General features: G+C 45.6%; 1 protein-coding gene across 1 annotated transcript in view; it reads right to left on the bottom strand.

The window, feature by feature from the left end:
• Positions 1-474: 474 nt before the first annotated feature.
• Positions 475-18,218, bottom strand: part of col6a1 (collagen, type VI, alpha 1) — a 117,306-nt gene continuing 99,562 nt past the window's right edge. Inside the window, exons 32-35 of the mRNA XM_070876207.1 lie at positions 11,616-11,796; positions 6,326-6,497; positions 6,129-6,158; positions 475-3,747 (exon numbers count right to left, since the gene is read on the bottom strand). Of these exons, the coding sequence (XP_070732308.1) occupies positions 3,146-3,747; positions 6,129-6,158; positions 6,326-6,497; positions 11,616-11,796 (985 nt within the window). The 3' untranslated portion in view covers positions 475-3,145. The remainder of the gene's footprint in view (positions 3,748-6,128; positions 6,159-6,325; positions 6,498-11,615; positions 11,797-18,218) is intronic.

The following is an 18,218-nucleotide window of genomic DNA, read 5'->3' as shown; positions in this document are numbered from 1 at the left end:
CGATTTAATTTGCCCATCCATTGGCGGCCGTGCCTTCAGCTGTCTTGGTCCTATCCTCTGGAATTCCCTCTCTGAACCTCTCCACCTTTCTCTCCTCCTTTAAGACTCTCCTTGCGACCTCTTTTGTCTGAATATCTCATGTGGCTTAGTGTCCAATTTTGTCTGATGACGCTCCTGTGAAGTGCCTTGGGACATTTTAATATGTTAAAGGCATTATATAAATGCAAGTGGTTGTTGTTGTAAGAACATGAAGAATAATTTGTTCCAAAGGAGCATTAGGCTGGTATCAATCTGCTGGGTTAAGATGGATGCTCAACTGTCTTATTCATGAGGGCAACATTCAGTTGAGCAAAAAGTCTGCAACAAATGATTTAGCACAAAGAATTGCTCTGTTAAAACAGCACCAACAGTATTATAACACGGATGTGTTAAATAAAGCACAAGGAGAAATTTAAGTCTAAGACAGTAACATAATGGCAGTGAATGTGAAAATCTTTTATTTGGTACTGATGACCCAATCCATATATGATCTCCAACTGTGTCAGTACAAATGTGACTGCAAACATGATACAGATCACGTAAAAAAGTCTATATTTTACAAGTACAAAATGAGTTCCGCAAAATACAACTAGATTAAAGCAGGTTTTACCTCACACATGATCCAAAAAGTGACTTATGTTGTAAGTTTAATTGAGGTCACCCTCTATGCTCATAGCACCAGTATAAGATTACTTTAAAGTAACATTTATTTACATTCAAAACTTGTTCATCATAACACAGTTTATTCATTAAAAGAAAAAGTTGAATGTTTAGGTCTCAGCATGAATATAGCTTCTAAAGCATTCTCCTAGAATCATTCCCTGTGATATTATACACCCACCAAGGGTTCATTTTTTGGCATCCGTTAAAGTTATATCTTCATTGTATGAAAATCTTAAATAATCTATTGAGTAACACGTTCTCTCTTTCTGCAAAAGCATTTGTACTCGCGATCTTTACGGCAAATATTTGGGGTGAGGAAAAGATTACAACCCATGTACTATGTACTAGTCATCGCATCATGCAAGCTCCTACCCAAATACTGAAGTAATGATGACAGATCTTTCAAACTTTTGTTTCTGAAGTACATTAACACAAGAATGTTTGAGAATTGTTGCTAGACCCAACAAGCCTGTCCTATTACCATAAATCAACCCTAACTAGCATCCTTCTCAGTATAAGCTTCAATTTCTTCTCCCTTCAGAAGGATATCCAATTGTCTCTTGATCCCCATTTGTACACATCCAATTTTTCCTTGACTTAGTTTATAACTGTCTGTTTTAATGACCTTCCCTGGTGCTTATTTCATATCTGTTATCTGTTGGGTGTAAACAGCTGTTGTTATTGCGTATATTTTTTCGCAATTCATTATCTACAAGAATAATTTTAGGAGAATGACTAAAACCGCACTGCCATGTACTGACATTTTAAATATTTAGGGTATATCGGTGGACTATAAACAGCTAATTGTTTAATCACAAAACCTCCTACCATCTTCCTTGTTCAACACATGGGCTGAGCACTTAAACGCACAAATAGCTTTAAGGCCATGTGACCTGAACCTATGGGTCACATGACTTGCACTCAATGGTTGGTGGAAAATCTGACCATTAATGTCCTTACATTCAGTCCAAGACTTGGGTTCAATTTTAAGGACATTACAGGAATGTTTTCAACTAGAGTTTTGTCACAAGGTTGCAATACATCACAGATCCCCAGTGATCTAGTGGAATAACTGTTGAAATGCTTGTTTCATATCACAGGTGTAAGTTCAGTGCTATTTGTCCATTCTACTAAGTTGACTACATTCTGTTGCTTTTTGGCTTGCCTTAGCTATAGCTAATTTGCCCCTAAAACAATTCACTCCAATTATTAAGATGTGCACAGAATATCCTATCAAGGGACACCAAAGAGTTTGGGTAATACTGGGACTTACAGAGGAATAGAGCTGTCTATTGAATCCCACTTCTTGTGTGAGTTCAGATTCTATGAAGGCCGCACAATGGAACAATTAGCCAAGAACGAAAAGACCCTTTTAAAAGCAGCAGCTGCACCTAACAAGGCTGCAGGGCATCCGATATGTTTCACATACACTGGACTCGGGGTAGCAACTCGTTGGAGACCGAATCCCAGGTGTGAAGGCCACAAAGCAGGAGAGGCGTGCGAACTGGGATGCCCCGAGGCCGGCCCATGATTGGGCCTCGGGCCTTAACTAGATAATCTGGGCAAGTTGCCAGTGTGTGTGTGCTGCGCCTCCACAGGCAGCGTGCCCTTGTCCGGTAAATGAATTGCAGGCTCTCTGCCATGCTGGCAGCTGCCCTCAGGTAAGTGCTGAGGTGGGAGGGATGGGGTGGGGATGGCAGAAATGCCAACAACAAGGGGGTGCTGATCATGACCGGCAAGAGTACTGTGACTTACCTTTTTGGGGGCGGCCATTTACTAGGCTGTATCCATGTCAGGAAAACCTGAGCAGAGCAAGCCCGGCGCCCACTCGCTCAGGGCATCCCAGTTTCTCAGAGGGGTTCCAAAACAGGCCTGAGGCCCCTCATTGTCACATGCAAGGGACCGAATGCCTGTTTTAGGTGGCTGCCCCAGATGCCTGCAAACCAACCAAGGCCAACACAGCATCAGGCGTTTTCAGGCATTCATTCCACGCTGCAAAATTGTTCATTTTTTAACCCCTATTTTATATCTGGAAAACGGGTGCAAAAGTGGCCAATTTCTACCCCATGCTTTCTTTTCTCAATTAAACAAAGGCAGCTTACTGGGCTACTTGGTGGGACATGCAAAGAAAACCCACCTTGACTCACCTTAACTTTGGGAAAGTGTGCCTCTTGCTGGCTGAGTATGGAGCAGCAATGTGAAGGCACAATCTACCCACCCTCCCAGTCGAAAGAGAATAGATTGGGGTACGGGGTCTATAAGGGAAGAGGAGTAAGCATGGGAGAAAAATTGAATGATGCAGGGATGCTGGGGGAGTAGAATTCCTGAAAGCAAATTTTCTTCATTAAAAAACTCTTAAGAAAGCAAATTCCCAAAGATAGTAACCACCTTATCAAAATGCGTAAAATAGAAGAGCTTAGAGGGCTTAAGAATGTCTTCATTGTTAATCAAGTGACATTTGTTTGGTAATAGTTTGGTAAAATACACCTTTCAAAAGAGAGGGGTAATCCTTCACCCGGAAGAGATGGCGAGCACCACGATCTATGTCGTAGTCAGTTGCCGTGCCGGATACCAAAGCCCGGAGATTGTTCTCGTGGATATGTTCGCCTACGGCAATGGCGTACACTTCGACTTTGCCTGCTCTTGCTGCTTGTGCCTGACGTTCTATGGTGTGCACCAGGTCTCCCTGGGATCTGCCATCAGTAAACAAGAGGACTTTCTTCTTGGCGTTCTGGCTGTTGGTCTTGTAGTTTGAAATCACACGACCCAGGGCGGCCCCGACGTCAGTCGCATCATTCATGAACACCATCTGGTCTATCCTTTCTGCAACCTGCGTGTAGTTATTGGAGAACTGTGCCTCGATCGCCTGGCTTTTGCTGTACTGAATCACTGAGACACGCACCAAGCTGTCACGTTTGACCTTGGCCTGTAAGAACCGGTCTGCCAGCCGCTTGACTAAGGTCTTGGTGATCTCAAAATTTTTGCCCCCAACACTGGTGGAACTGTCAACCAGGAAGGTGATGTCAGCTGAGGCATTAAATTGAACTGCGAAGAAAACAGCAATTGTTAATGTTTTCAGCAACAAAAAAACAATGCTGTGGCCATTGATTCTTGGGATGCCCAAGTTACTGCCTGCGAGTCATGTGCCTTGGCAATCTAGTTCACAAATCTCAGTTTCTACTTTGTACTGGCTGGGTTGTTCTGTTTGTTGCATCAAACCCCATTCGCCCATCACTTCTGTGCTCGCTGATCTACATTGGCTCTTGGTTCAGCAATACCTTGAATTTAAAAATCTCATCCTTGTGTTTAAATCCCTCCATGGCCTTAACACTCCCTATCTCTCTAACCTCCTTCAGCCCTTCAACCCTTAGCTCCTCCAACTCTGGCCTTCTGCGCATCCCTGCAGCTTGATAACGCTCTTTGATAATGCTCCTATGAAGCAGCTTGGGACATTTTACTATGTTGAAGGCGCCATGTAAATGCAAAATATTGTTGTTGTAAAGACAGAGTAAATGGTGGAGAACAACAGCACCAAGGATTTTTTTTTAAACAGGCTTTAGTTGGGTTTTGTAAAGTAGACATACTTTTGCTGGATGATGGGAAAGGCTCCCCTCCAGTAGAACAAATTTGTAACTTCGGCCCTATAATACTAGCAGTTTTGGATGAGCTCCAGTTTATGGAGGGTGCACAGTGGGAGGCCGGCCAGGAGAGCATTGGAATAGATAAGTCTGGAGGTAACAAAGAAGAACAGGGCCGTCTCCATTTGAACCACCAATACCAATGCATCAGTGGCTGTCACCAAAAGGTGGCAAGCTGAGTATCAGCATTTTATCTATTCCTGATGATTGACCTTGTGGATGGCACTCCATCTGGGGAAGAAACACTCAGCTAACCGGATTGGACTTTAACATACAAGACTCTGGGGTGAAGCCCATCACCTCTCAGAACACCTACATTCAGATATCTACAGATCCAACTGCTGTCACTGCTGCATGAAGATCAATGGGTCAGATGTCAGCTCCCCGAGGCCACAAAATGTGCCAATTTAATGCCTAAAGTCCTGTTAAGTGGGCACTACCATTGGTAAGCGGTGCTTTGGAAGATATCGTACAACAGAGTTTATACCAACACCCAGGTAAATGGGCTATGAATATAGCAGAATTACCTCATTGTGTTCAATAGATATCATTGAGTTAAGCTGGTTTAATGCGGTCATTGAGAATGAATGTGTTCCATCACCCGTTCATACACTCCAGGGGAGAGGCAGCTAATCATTCCACACAATCGCAAGATAGTTTCAGATCCTGGCAGGGGCACAATAGGCCGAAATGGCCTTCTTCCATGCCATAAATTTGTATGATCAGCAAAGCCATTCAACTACCCTAGTTCATCTGTCTACAAAATCCCCGACAGCTGAATCAAGGCGGGAGGAGCCGACTGGCCAGAAGAGGCCGAGGTAAGATATTGAAAAATGACATGCGAGAAATCCATGTGGGCCAGGAGGAGCAGATGTGCTCTACCCCCCCCCCCACTCCCCCGCCCCCACACCCTACCCCGCCACATCCCCCATCTGCCACTAACTGAGACCTTGGCTCTCCCCAGCTCTGGCCTCCCCCACCCCCTCCATCACCTCTAGTCCCCACCCCCATTGACTGCCGGGAACCCTTCTCATGGGTCCTTGGCTGCGGACACTGCCGCCAAATTTCCACCATGAAATGATTAAAGAAAGGCTTGCATTTATAGAGCACCTTTCACGACCACTGGACATTCCAAAGTGCTTTACAGCCAATGAAGTACTTTTAGGACTGTAGTCACTGTTGTAATGTAAGAAACGAGGCAGCAAATGTGCGCACAGTAAGCTCCCACAAACAGAAATGTGATAATGACCAGATAATCTGTTTTTTAGTGATGCTGATTGAGGGATAACAATTGGCCAGGACAGCAGGGAGAACTCCCCTGCTCTTCATTGAAACAGTGCCATAGGATGTTTTATATCAACCTGAGAAGACAGAAAGGGCCTCGGTTTAACATCTCAACTGAAAGACCGCACCTCTGACAGTACAGCACTCCCTCAGCATTGCATTGCAGTGTCAGCCTAGATTTATGTGCTCAAGTCCTTGAGTGGGACTGTGAACCCACAACCTTCTGACTTGGAGGCAGGGGAGTGCTACCAACAGAGCCACAGCTGATTAGCTGCCTATCACCCAGTGTGTGTGCAAACAGTGTGATGGAACACATTCATTCTCAACGACTGTAGTAAACCAGTTTAACTTAGTAACTGTCCGGCTAGATCCACTACTTGTTAGGATCGGCCGGGCTTCCACGTTCCTGGATACTCCTGGTGGGCTGACCCCCATCTCACCCCACTTTAAAATCGGAGCCTTTGCCTTTTTTTATATAAAGAAATGCATTAGAAGTGTACTTACTGGGGCAGGAATAGTCTGGGCACTTCTTTTCTGTAAAAGTAAACACAAAATGTTAATCAAAAGACAAAATGTACATTGATGATCGCATTTACTTAAAAACCCAATAAAAATAAGGAGTATATAGCCTGGCTCTTAAGGAAAGGCCTTGGGCATGAGGAACAAATGAATGGTTGACTTCCAATCTGGACTATATGTACCTTTGCAGATGAATGCAGTCACGTTTTCAAGGAATGTATCTTCCAGCAGCTCCAAGAAGTTGTCGCGCTGCAAGCTCAGCCCAGGAGTGGAGGAGGTTTCGCAAGCGATCTGTTTCAAGGTTTCAGAGGCTGGATCGTTGCGGAAAATGTCACTCACACCAACTGTGACCACCTGTAACACAAAACGAAGCCAGGTGACCTCGGTATGAATACAAAGTAGCTTTATAAAGGGATTTTCAGAGGGCAGTACAGTGATAGCAGACGGGTCTGCTAGAATGTTGGGGCAGGGTAGGAGATGCACAGTTAATTGGGGTCAGAAGACCAGTTGGACATAGGATTGGAGAAGATTGCAGAAGTATGGTGGAGTGAATCCACAAAAGGATTTGAAAATCACCAACAACAACTTGCATTTCACATAGTAAAACTTCATAGGACCATTATCAGACAAAATTTGACACTGAGCCACATAAGAAGATACTAGGACAGGTGACCAAAAGCCTCGGCAGCACAAGACACGACTCCCAATGGTGGGGCAAAGGAAATCAAGGATGCACAAGAGGCCAGAATTAGAGAAGCACAGAGATCTCGGACAGTTGAGGGGCTGGCCGAGGTTACAGAGATAGGGAGGGGTGAGGCAACGGAGGGATTCGAAAATAAGGTTGAGAATTTTAAATGAGTCGTTGCCAGCCTGAAAATTAATGTAGGTCAGTAAGCATAAGGGTGCTGAGTGAACGGGATTTGGTGCGAGTCAGAATACGGGCAGCAGCGTTTTGGATGGGCTGAAGTTTACGGTGGGTGGAAGATGGGTACCCGGCCAGTAAAGCATTGGAATAGTCAAGTCTGGAGGTAACAAAAGCATGGATGAGGGTTTCAACAGTTGGCTGAGGCAGAGACGCGGAGGATTGTGAAACCAATATGTTGGGCAGCATGGAGACAAGGAAGAGTGGGTCATACAGGAGTGATAGATGAGTAGGACTTAGTATGAGGCAAGATACAGAGGGCAGGGTTCTGGATGAGTTTTTGTGGAGTGGAGTTCAGGAGGACAATGAGGAGAATGTTGGAGAGTTGAGTCTTGAGGTGACAACACATTGATAAGGCAAGTATTGTTACGTAGGTAGAAATAGACGGTGATGGATAGGATATATAGGGTTTGAAACTCAGTTCATGGTCAAAACCAGATTTACAATTTTCTTCTCTTTCCCTCACCTGATATTGCTGACTCATTCTGGGCACTTAGCAACCCTCCACTGCCTCACTGAAGTGGGGCTATGGATGGCATCACAGCTGAGTCCAATTCAGTCCTCACCTGAAGCTAGAAATTACTATTGAAACATAGAAAATAGGTGCAGGAGTAGGCCATTCGGGCCTTCGAGCCTGCACCACCATTCAATAAGATCATGGCTGGTCATTCCCTCAGTTCCCCTTTCCTGCTTTCTCTCCATACCCCTCGATCCCGTTAGCCGTAAGGGCCGTATCCAACTCCCTCTTGAATATATCCAATGAACTGGCATCAACAAATCTCTGCGACAGGGAATTCCACAGGTTAACAACTCTGAGTGAAGAAGTTTCTCCTCATCTCAGTCCTAAATGGCCTACCCCTTATCCTAAGACTGTGTCTCCTGGTTCTGGACCTCCCCAACATCGGGAACATTCTTCCCACATCTAACCTGTCCCATCCCATCAGAATCTTATACATTTCTATGAGATCCGCTCTCATCCTTCTAAACTCCAGTGTATAAAGACCCAGTTGATCCAGTCTCTCCTCATCTCAGTCCTAAATGGCCTACTCCTTATCCTAAGACTGTGTCTCCTGGTTCTGGACTTCCCCAACATCGGGAACATTCTTCCCACATCTAACCTGTCCCATCCCATCAGAATCTTATACATTTCTATGAGATCCGCTCTCATCCTTCTAAACTCCAGTGTATAAAGACCCAGTTGATCCAGTCTCTCCTCATATGTCAGTCCTGCCATCCCGGGAATCAGTCTGGTGAACCTTCGCTGCACTCCCTCAATAGCAAGAACGTCCTTCCTCATATTAGGAGACCAAAACTGAACACAATATTCCAGGTGAGGCCTCACCAGGGCCCTGTACAATTGCAGTAAGACCTCCCTGCTCCAATACTCAAATCCCCTAGCTATGAAGGCCAACATGCCATTTGCCTTCTTCACCGCCTGCTGTACCTGCATGCCAACTTTCAATGACTGATCAACCATGACACCCAGGTCTCGTTGCACCTCCCCTTTTCCGAATCTGTCACCATTCAGATAATATTCTGCCTTCATGTTTTTGCCACCAAAGTGGATACCCTCACATTTATCCACATTATACTGCATCTGCCATGCATTTGCCCACTCAGCTAACCTGTCCAAATCACCCTGCAGCCTCTTAGCATCCTCCTCACAGCTCACACTGCCACCCAGTTTAGTGTCATCTGCAAACTTGGAGATATTACACTCAAATCCTTCATCCAAATCATTAATGTATATTTTAAAGAGCTGGGGTCCCAGCACTGAGCCCTGCGGCACTCCACTAGTCACTGCCTGCCATTCTGGAAAGGACCCGTTTATTCCTACTCTCTGCTTCCTGTCTGCCAACCAATTCTCTATCCACGCCAGTACATTACCCCCAATACCATGTGCTTTGATTTTGCACACCAATCTCTTATGTGGGACCTTGTCAAAGGCCTTTTGAAAGTCCAAATACACCACATCTACTGGTTCTCCCTTGTCTACTCTACTAGTTACATCCTCAAAAAATTCCAGAAGATTTGTCAAGCATGATTTCCCTTTCATAAATCCATGCTGACTTGGACCGATCCTTTCACTGCTTTCCAAATACGCTCCTATTTCATCCTTAATAATTAACAGCAACATTTTCCCCACTACTGATGTCAGGCTAACCGCTCTATATTTACCCGTTTTCTCTCTCCCTCCTTTTTAAAAAAGTGGTGTTACATTAGCTACCCTCCAGTCCATAGGAACTGATCCAGAGTCGATAGACTGTTGGAAAATGATCACCAATGCATCCACTATTTCTAGGGCCACTTCCTTAAGTACTCTGGGATGCAGACAATCAGGCCCCAGGGATTTATTGGCCTTCAATCTCATCAATTTCCCCAACACAATTTCCCGCCTAATAAGAATATCCTTCAGCTCCTCCTTCTCACTAGACCCTCGGTCCACTAGTACATCCGGAGTCATTTGTGTCTTCCTTCCTGAAGACAGAACCAAAGTATTTGTTCAATTGGTCTGCCATTTCTTTGTTCCCCATTATAAATTCACCTGAGTCCGACTACAAGGGACCTACGTTTGTCTTTACTAATCTTTTTCTCTTCACATATCTATAGAAGCTTTTGCAGTCAGTTTCTATGTTCCCGGCAAGCTTCCTCTCGTGCTCTATTTTCCCTTTCCTAATTAAACCCTTTGTCCTCCTCTGCTGAATTGGCTACATTAATGGATGAATGCTCAATGTGCTTGCCGTTTGTCTGGCATTCCTCTTTCCACTACTTTAATGGAAACACAGTGCTGTTTATTTTAAATAGGTAGTGGTCAGTTACAATAGTGGACAAACGAATATCAGATGCCACCCCGCCCTCCCCCCCCCCCCCCCCCCCCAGAACTATCCACTCCTCTGGGCTCTTCATCATATGCCCTCCCTTTGCCCCACCATTGGCGGCCGTGCCTTCAGCTGTTTAGGTCCCACAGTGTGGAATTCCCTCTCTAAACCTCTCCACCTCCCTCTCCTCTGTTAAGACTCTCCTTAAGACTCACTTCTTTGACCAAGTTTTTGGTCACTTCTCCTCATATCTTTCATTGTCTCAGCATCCTTTCATGTCTGATTATACATCTGTGAAGCATGTTGGAATATTTTTCTATGTTAAAGGTGCTATATAAATTGAAATTGTTGTTGCTGGGTGCATTAAGCATTTTTTTACTAAAGTCACCTATTGTAATTTCTACTTTCTGATGTATACACACACACAGACCAACAACAACTTGTATTTATATAGTGCTTTTAACCTAGTAAAAACGTCCCAAGGTGCTTCACAGGAGCATAGTTTAACACCGAACCACAAAAGCTTGGTCAAAGAGGTAGGTTTTAAGGAGCGTCTTAAAGGAGGAGAGAGGTTTAGGGAGGGAATTACAGAGCTTAATGTCTCGGCAACTGAAGGCATGGCCAACAATGGTGGGGCAAAGAAAATCGGGGAAGCCAAAGAGGCTTGAATTGGAGGAATGCAGAATTCTCAGAGGGTTGTCGGGCTGGAGGAGGTGACAGAGAAAAGGAGGGGTGAGGCCATGGAGGGATTTGAAAATAGGGATTTAAGAATAAGAATTTTAAATTCAAGGCTATAACAGACCTGGAGCCAATGTAGGTCATTGAGCACAAGGATGATGCATGCATTGGACTTGGTGACAGTTGGGACACACACACACACACAAAACACACACATAGTTTTCAGTAAGGGGTCGCTGGCTAGCAATCAGAAATGAGCACTGGATCACTGGATCTCCCCTCCTGTATCCTGATGCCAACTGCCGTATGTGATCTACCACTCCTACTGGAGATTAGCTAGCTCAACGCAGCCCAGAAAACCTTCGACCTTAACCCACTGACCAGCTGGGTTAAGATCCCAGTGGGTAAACGGCTTAACACTATGCCTGGAAGGCATTTGACTCAGTGGGCTAATGGAGAGGGTGGGGGGGGGGGCGGTGTGGGGGGACTTACCTTCTTGTAATACATGTGATCAGACAACAATATTGTTGCAAGGATAGAACAATAAGAGAAAAATGGATAGAACCAAGGCATAGAATTATAGAATGATACAGCACAGAAGGAGGCCATTCAGTCCATTGTGCCTGTGCCGGCTCTTTAAAGAGTTATCCAATTAGTCCCATTCCCCTGTTCTTTCCCCATGGTCCTGCAAATTTTCCCTTTTCAAGTATTTATCCAATTGAAAGTTATTATTGAATCCACCACCCTTTCAGGCAGTGGGTTTCAGATCACAACAACATGCTGCATAAAAAATATTGCTTCTCATCTCCCCCTCTGGTTCTTTTGCCAATTACTTTAACTCTCTGTCCTCTGGTTACCAACCCTCTTGCCAGTGGAAACAGTTTCTCATTTACTCTGTTAAAATCCTTCACGATTTTGAACACCTTTGTCAAATCTCCCCTTAACCTTCTCCGCTCTAAAGAGAACAATCCCAGCTTCTCGAATCTCTCCACATACTGTAAATGAAAGATAACATTGATTATAAAAGTAGGGAATGAAGGAAAGGAACCGTACATTGGCTGTGTTACAGAGTGATGACAAGGATTTGGGATCTCTCAAAATATCTGTTCGTCCATCTGTTAGTACCAGGGCAATCCGCACTTGGTCAATTGATCCCTTGAAGGCTGTCTTTGACCAGTCCAGTGCTGTCCCAGTAAATGTTCCTCCAGCAATCCATTTGAGATTCTTGATTGCGCTATGGACAAAAAAAAATCCACGGTGTTACTTTATGCTTTTTTCCAACCGTTTTTCCATTTTCTCCCCCCCCACCCCCCTGCCGCCTTTGCTCTCAGGGCCAGAGTGCAGTTCCACGGGCATAAGCTGCCCTCCAGTGCCATACTCAAGTGGCCGGTTACTCATGTCCGAGACTTGATGCTGGCTACTGGCAGATTGCTCGATCGTGGAGGACTTCACAACCCTGATTTCACCCGCTATCCCAGCAGGAATCCCCGGACAACCATCAGGAGATGCAACCCTGGCTGATCTTCCATTCCCTAACCCAGGGGTCCTGTAGCCTAGATTGGCATAGCTGCTGCTCTGATTGAGTGCATTGAACAGCAATATTATGGTCTGGCTAGGAAGTAGGAACATATGGGTTCAAATCTCCCCAGGAGTTGCCCTGCTTTTTTGGAGCAAGTAGCTTTTTTTGCAGTAACTTAAAAATCGCAAATTTCCCCATTTAACTTGCTCCAGTGTAAGTCAGTTAGTTAAGTTTTTTTTTAAGTTTAGTTCTTTTTCTCCAAAAGGGGGCATTACCAGTCACTTACGCCTGTTTTGGCCATAGAAGCAAATTTGGCCAGCTAAAAGTTACTCCAAACTAACTTAGGCCATTGTATGTGGCCACTTTTGTAGGCACAGAAAAACCTTACCTACATTTAAGAAATCAGCGCAGGTAGCCAGAGATAGCGGAGGGAGGGGGGAGGTGAGTTAGAGGATTCTAAAGCACTAAACACCTTCACAACATCAGCACAACATCACAACATCTTCAGCATAACATCTTCACAACATCATCAGAAATAAATGAAAGATAAATCAGCTCCTGAAAATAAAGTAATCCTACCTTGCCGACTGCAGAACGCACTGGCTAGCCCTTTAGCCAGGGCTAGGGGCAGCAGGCACGCATGACTGTAGGGGTGATTCAGTTTTAACGCAAAATATCTTTTATTGGAAAGTTTACAATGCACTTCAACAACAACAACACCAAAGAAAGGCTGCACCCATCTCTCATCCACATCTCGGGTAATGTGCACTTCCTCACAGAGGGGCAGTGATGATGGTGGTGGTGGGGGGTGGGTTGGGTCCCAACAGAGGTTGGTGTGGGGATTGCAGTAGGAGTGGCATTTGATTGTCAGGCCTGTGTGCCCTTATTGCAGAAGCTAGCTCCCTCATGGCCTCTGCCATCATTTGCACTCCCTCTGACATGCTCGCCCACAGTTCCCGTTTCAGTGCTGATATTTCCCTTGACAGTGCCGCTACCTCATCACACATCCCACTTTCGGTGGCCATGAGTGATCGGGTAAGGGCATTGGTCTCCTCACCCAATGACATAACCTGGTGAACATCTGATGAATGCTGCATCTCAGGAGAGCATGGTCGGCTTCTCGTTCCCCTCGCCGTGGGTGTGCCTAGTGGCACCCCTCCAATGCGAGACGCAGGCTGGGACGGTGGGGCCCTGGGTGTTCCAACCTCCATTCCACCACCACCACTGGGACCCGCAACCATGGAATGTCGTAACAAAGCTCATGGAGGTGTCTGGCAAAGTGATGCCCTGTACTATGGACTGATCCATATCACGATCAGCATTCTCCCATGAACACATATCCATGGATCCCTCCTTCCCCCACCCGCCTTGGTCTGGAGCGCACGCATCTGGATCTTCTTGTGGATCTTCAAGATGTTCAGGATTGTCTTCTTGTTCTGAAAAATACAACAGAACACTCAAATGGTTAGCAGCACAGGAGGGAGAAGAATTGATGGAATGAGTAGTCTCACGCATGGCAGGCCAGTCAGCAGGTTGATTTGAAGGGTGACGATGCATTTTCATGACTGACCCTCACCCTCGCGTGTGGGCCCAGCTTGTGCAGAGCTGATTCTTTTTCTGCAGGTGCGACTCCAGGGTGTTAGTTGGTGCAGATTTGGCGGTCCTCCTCCTGTTCTAATTCTTTCCCTTTTGTTGTGGGCCAATTTCTTCTGCAGAGATGAAAATATAACTTTTGACACATGGTGCGCTTCTGATGGGTGGGACATATACAGCTGGTCACAGTTAAAATTGCAATTCCATTTAAAAATGAAGATATTACTTACAGTCACTACTCGACCAACGTCCTGCCATTTCTTTTTACACTGTCTTCCAGATCTTCCGGTATTCATCCCTGCGGAATATTCTTCTGCAACTAGGTTCCAACGTCTCCTCATTTCTTTGGGTGGCACTTTTGTGGGACCATCTTGCTGATATCCTGCCATCTGTCCTCAATGACAGTGACTAGTTTCTCCACTTCCTCATGCAAGAAGTTCTTTGCTCTTGTTGCATTGGTGTATTGGATTTACACTCAGGTAATCTTGAAAACACACAGTCCTGACCTAGCATGCATCTATGCAGCACTCCTTTCCACTCCCTCAGCCACCCAAAAATCACACCTTACCTTGAAATATGGTCCATTGCCAATGCTGTTGAGGCACTGAGGACGCTCTCACTTTAAATGGCCGATTGCCAAGGTTGCTGCCCCATTACGCATGCGCGCACACTTTAACGCGCATTGCGCATGCGCGCATGCTCACTCAAATAGTCATGCGTCCCCCTATCAGCACTCGAAGACATGCTGGGCCCAAGCCCCGCCCCTGGCCACGGGACCACAATGATCCAAGAGCGGCCAAATTAGGACGGTCATTTTTCGGCGCGTTTTTCCCCCCACAAAGTCGTCGTATCACGGGTAAGTACGCCGTTCTAAGTGGGTGGGGAAATTTGGGCCCATCGGAACAGGAGGAGACCATTCAGCTGCTCGGACCTGTACCATCATTCAGTTATATTATGGCTGATCTGTATCTTAACCACATCAGCCCGACTTGGTTCGCTATACCTTAATACACTTATCTAACAAAAATCGTTCAATCCCAGTTTTGAAATTTTTAATTAACCCCCAGCCTCAACAGCTTTTTGAGGGAGTAAGTTCCAGATTTCCACTACCCTTTGTGTGAAGTGCTTCCTGACATCACCCTTGAACAGCCTAGATCGAATTTTAAGGTTATGCTCCCATGTTCTGGACTCCAACCAGAGGAAATTGTTTCTCTCTCTCTACTCTATCAAATCCTTTAATAATCTTATACACCTCAATTAAATCATCCCTTAATCTTCGATTCTCAAAGGAATAGAAGCCTAGTCTATGTGACTTGTCCACATAAGTTAGCCCTTTTAGCGCTGGTATAATTCTTGTGAATCTGCGCTGCACCCACTCGAAGGCCAATATATCCTTCCTGTAGTGCAGTTCCCAGAACAGAACGCAGTACTCCAGATGGGGTCTCACCAGAGCTTTATACAAAAGGAACAGCTGACCTGACTACCAGCAGAGAAGTGTCAAACCTCAATTCCATGAAAGAGTTGCAGATGGGAGTTTCAGGCAGTGACAGGAATTCAGGCACATAACCACAAGAACATGAGACTTTGGGGACAACAATGCAGCCTATGCGATGCACCACTCGGTGTGATGGACACTACCAATGAGTCGACTTCCACTGGATAATGTCGAGTGTCAAGCTTCTTCAATGTTGTTGCAGCTGCACTCAACCAGGCATGTGGAGAGTATTCCATCACACTCCTGACTTGTACCTTGTAGGAGATTGACTTTTCTATTTTCACCTATCTCTATGCCATGTAAAGTGCCTTCATAGAATCATAGAAACTTATAGCACACAAGGAGGCCATTTGGCCCAATGTGCTTGTTTGCTCTTTGAAAGAGCTATCCAATTAGTCCCACCCCCTGCTTATTTTCCCATAACCCTGTAATTTTTACCTTTTCAAGAATATATCCATATCCCTTTTGAAAATTACAATGAAATCTCCTTACACCCTTTCAGGCAGTGCATTCCAGATCATAACAACTTGCTGCATAAAAAATCTTCTCCTCATCTCCCTTCTGGTTCTTTTGCCAATTACCTTAAATCTGTGCTCTCTTCTTACCAACCCTCCTGCCAGTGGAAACAGTTCCTGTCTGTCTACTCTATCAAAGCCCCTCATCATTTTAATATCTCTATTAAATCTCCTTAATGTTCTCTGCTTTAAGGAAACAATCCTAGCTTCTCCAGTCTCTCCACATAACTGAAACCCCTCATCCCTGGTACCATTCCAGTAAATCTGCTCTGCGCCTGTCCAAGACATCGACATCTTTCCTAAAGTGTGGTGCCCAGAATTGGAGACATTACGCCAGCTGAGGCCTAACCAGTGTTTTATACAATTTTACCATAATCTCCTTGCTTTTTTATTTTATGCCTCTAGTTATAAAGCCCAGAAACCTGTGTGCTTTTTGAACTGCCTTATTGACTTGTCCTGCCATTTTCAATGATGGCAGGACACTGCTTTGGGATGTTTTATTGTGTTAAAGATGCTATGTACAAGCACATTATTGTTGTTGATCCCCAAAGTTAACCAAGCAAAATTCTAGAATAACTATATATCCGTGCATCATTCTATTAAAATGCTCCTCCTCCACGCTACTCAGAAACCATTCTCTCAGTACTGGATGAGCAGAAATTTTCTCCAATTAAATATTGGGAAGACCGAAGCCATTATCTTTGGTCCCCGCCACAAACTGCCTTCCCTAGCCACTGACTCCATCCCTCTCCCGAGCATCTGTCTGAGGCTAAACCGGACTGTTCGCAACCTAGGTGTCATATTTGAAATAAGTTTCTGGCCACATATTTGCGGCATAACTAAGACTGCCTATTTCTACCCCAGTACCCTCGCCCATCTCCGCCCCTGCCTCAGCTCATCTGCTGCTGAAACCCTCATCCATGCCTTTATTACCGCTAGACTCGACTATTCCAATGCACTACTGGCTGGCCTCCCACATTCTACCCTACGTAAACTAGAGGTGATCCAAAACTCGCCAGCCCATGTCCTAACTCGCATCAAGTCCCGATCACTCATCACCCCTGTGCTCGCTGATCTGCATTGGCTCCTGGTTAAGTAACACCTCAATTTCAAAATTCTCATCCTTGTTTACAAATCCCTCCATGGCCTCGCCCCTCCCTACATCTCCTTCAGCCTCACAACTTTCCAAGATGTCTGTGCTGCTTAAATTCTGCCCTCTTGAGCATCCCTGATTATAATCGCTCGAACATTGGTGGCCGTGCCATCAGCCCAGGCCCTAAGCTCTGGAACTCCCTGCCTCTCTACCTCTCTTTCCTCCTTTAAGACACTCCTTAAAACCTAACTATTCAGCTGCCGTAATTTCTTCTTATTATGGCTTGGTATCAAATTTATTTGTTTTCTCTTATAACACTGCTGTGAAGCACCTTGGGACGTTTTACTAAATTAAAGGTGTTACATAAATAAAAGGGCCGGAAGTTGTGGGCGGAGCGGAATCACCGCCGTGATGACGTCATCACGGCATCGAACACATTAACCTGCCCTGTGTGGTGAGACTGTTTGATACATTAACCTGCCCTGTGTGGTGAGACACTATCTAACACATTAACCTGCCCTGTGTGGTGAGACTGTTTGACACATTAACCTGCCCTGTGTGGTGAGACTGTTTGACACATTAACCTGCCCTGTGTGGTGAGACACTATCTAACACATTAACCTGCCCTGTGTGGTGAGACTGTTTGACACATTAACCTGCCCTGTGTGGTGAGACACTATCTAACACATTAACCTGCCCTGTGTGGTGAGACACTATCTAACACATTACCCTGCCCTTTTCTAGCTCCAATTCTGCCCTCTTGCGCATCCCCAATTTTCATCGCTCCAACATTAATCTCACGTTTTGCTTGCATGCATCCTAAGTTAAATAGACATCTTGGGGTAGAAATTGCCCCCCGCCCGAAATGGGGCGCTCCCACTCCATTTCGATGGATTTTCCCACATCTCTTGAGCAACATTCAGCTCTTTGCTTTTTTTTTGTTTTGATCCGGAAGTCGGTCTTAATGGGGAAGGTGACTACACCTGAGGGGCAAAAACACGGCGGTGACAGCAACTAAGAGCCGGAAGTTGTGGGCGGAGCGGAATCACCGCCGTGATGACGTCATCACGGCATCATTTAAAGGGGAGAGCCGCCACGATTTTAAAACTTCAGCCCACTGGGCCACCAGGGAGGGTTTCGGCCGGGCCAGTGACCTGGCACCCAAGAGAGGGTGCAAGGCTGTCTGTTGGTGGCCCGGTCAAACCCGAGGGCATAATTGTCAGTCCGACATGGCAGTCGGCCGACAAAAAAAAACCTGGTGTTGCGGCAGTGCATCCTCCCCTTTAAGGGAAGCCGCACTACTGTTGCAGGTCACAGCCTCACTGGACCATTGGGAAAAAACAGGTGTTGGCACCGCCGGGCGGACCAAAGGTTTTCCAAGGGGAATGTCGCCGTCGGGGGTTAGATCAGCGGTGCGCACGGCGACGATGCGCTTAAGACG

This window comes from Pristiophorus japonicus, chromosome 3, assembly GCF_044704955.1.
Source record: "Pristiophorus japonicus isolate sPriJap1 chromosome 3, sPriJap1.hap1, whole genome shotgun sequence".
NCBI classification, from domain to species: domain Eukaryota; kingdom Metazoa; phylum Chordata; class Chondrichthyes; family Pristiophoridae; genus Pristiophorus; species Pristiophorus japonicus.
Note: the sequence above shows the minus strand (reverse complement) of the source record. Positions and strands in the feature narration are given on the sequence as shown.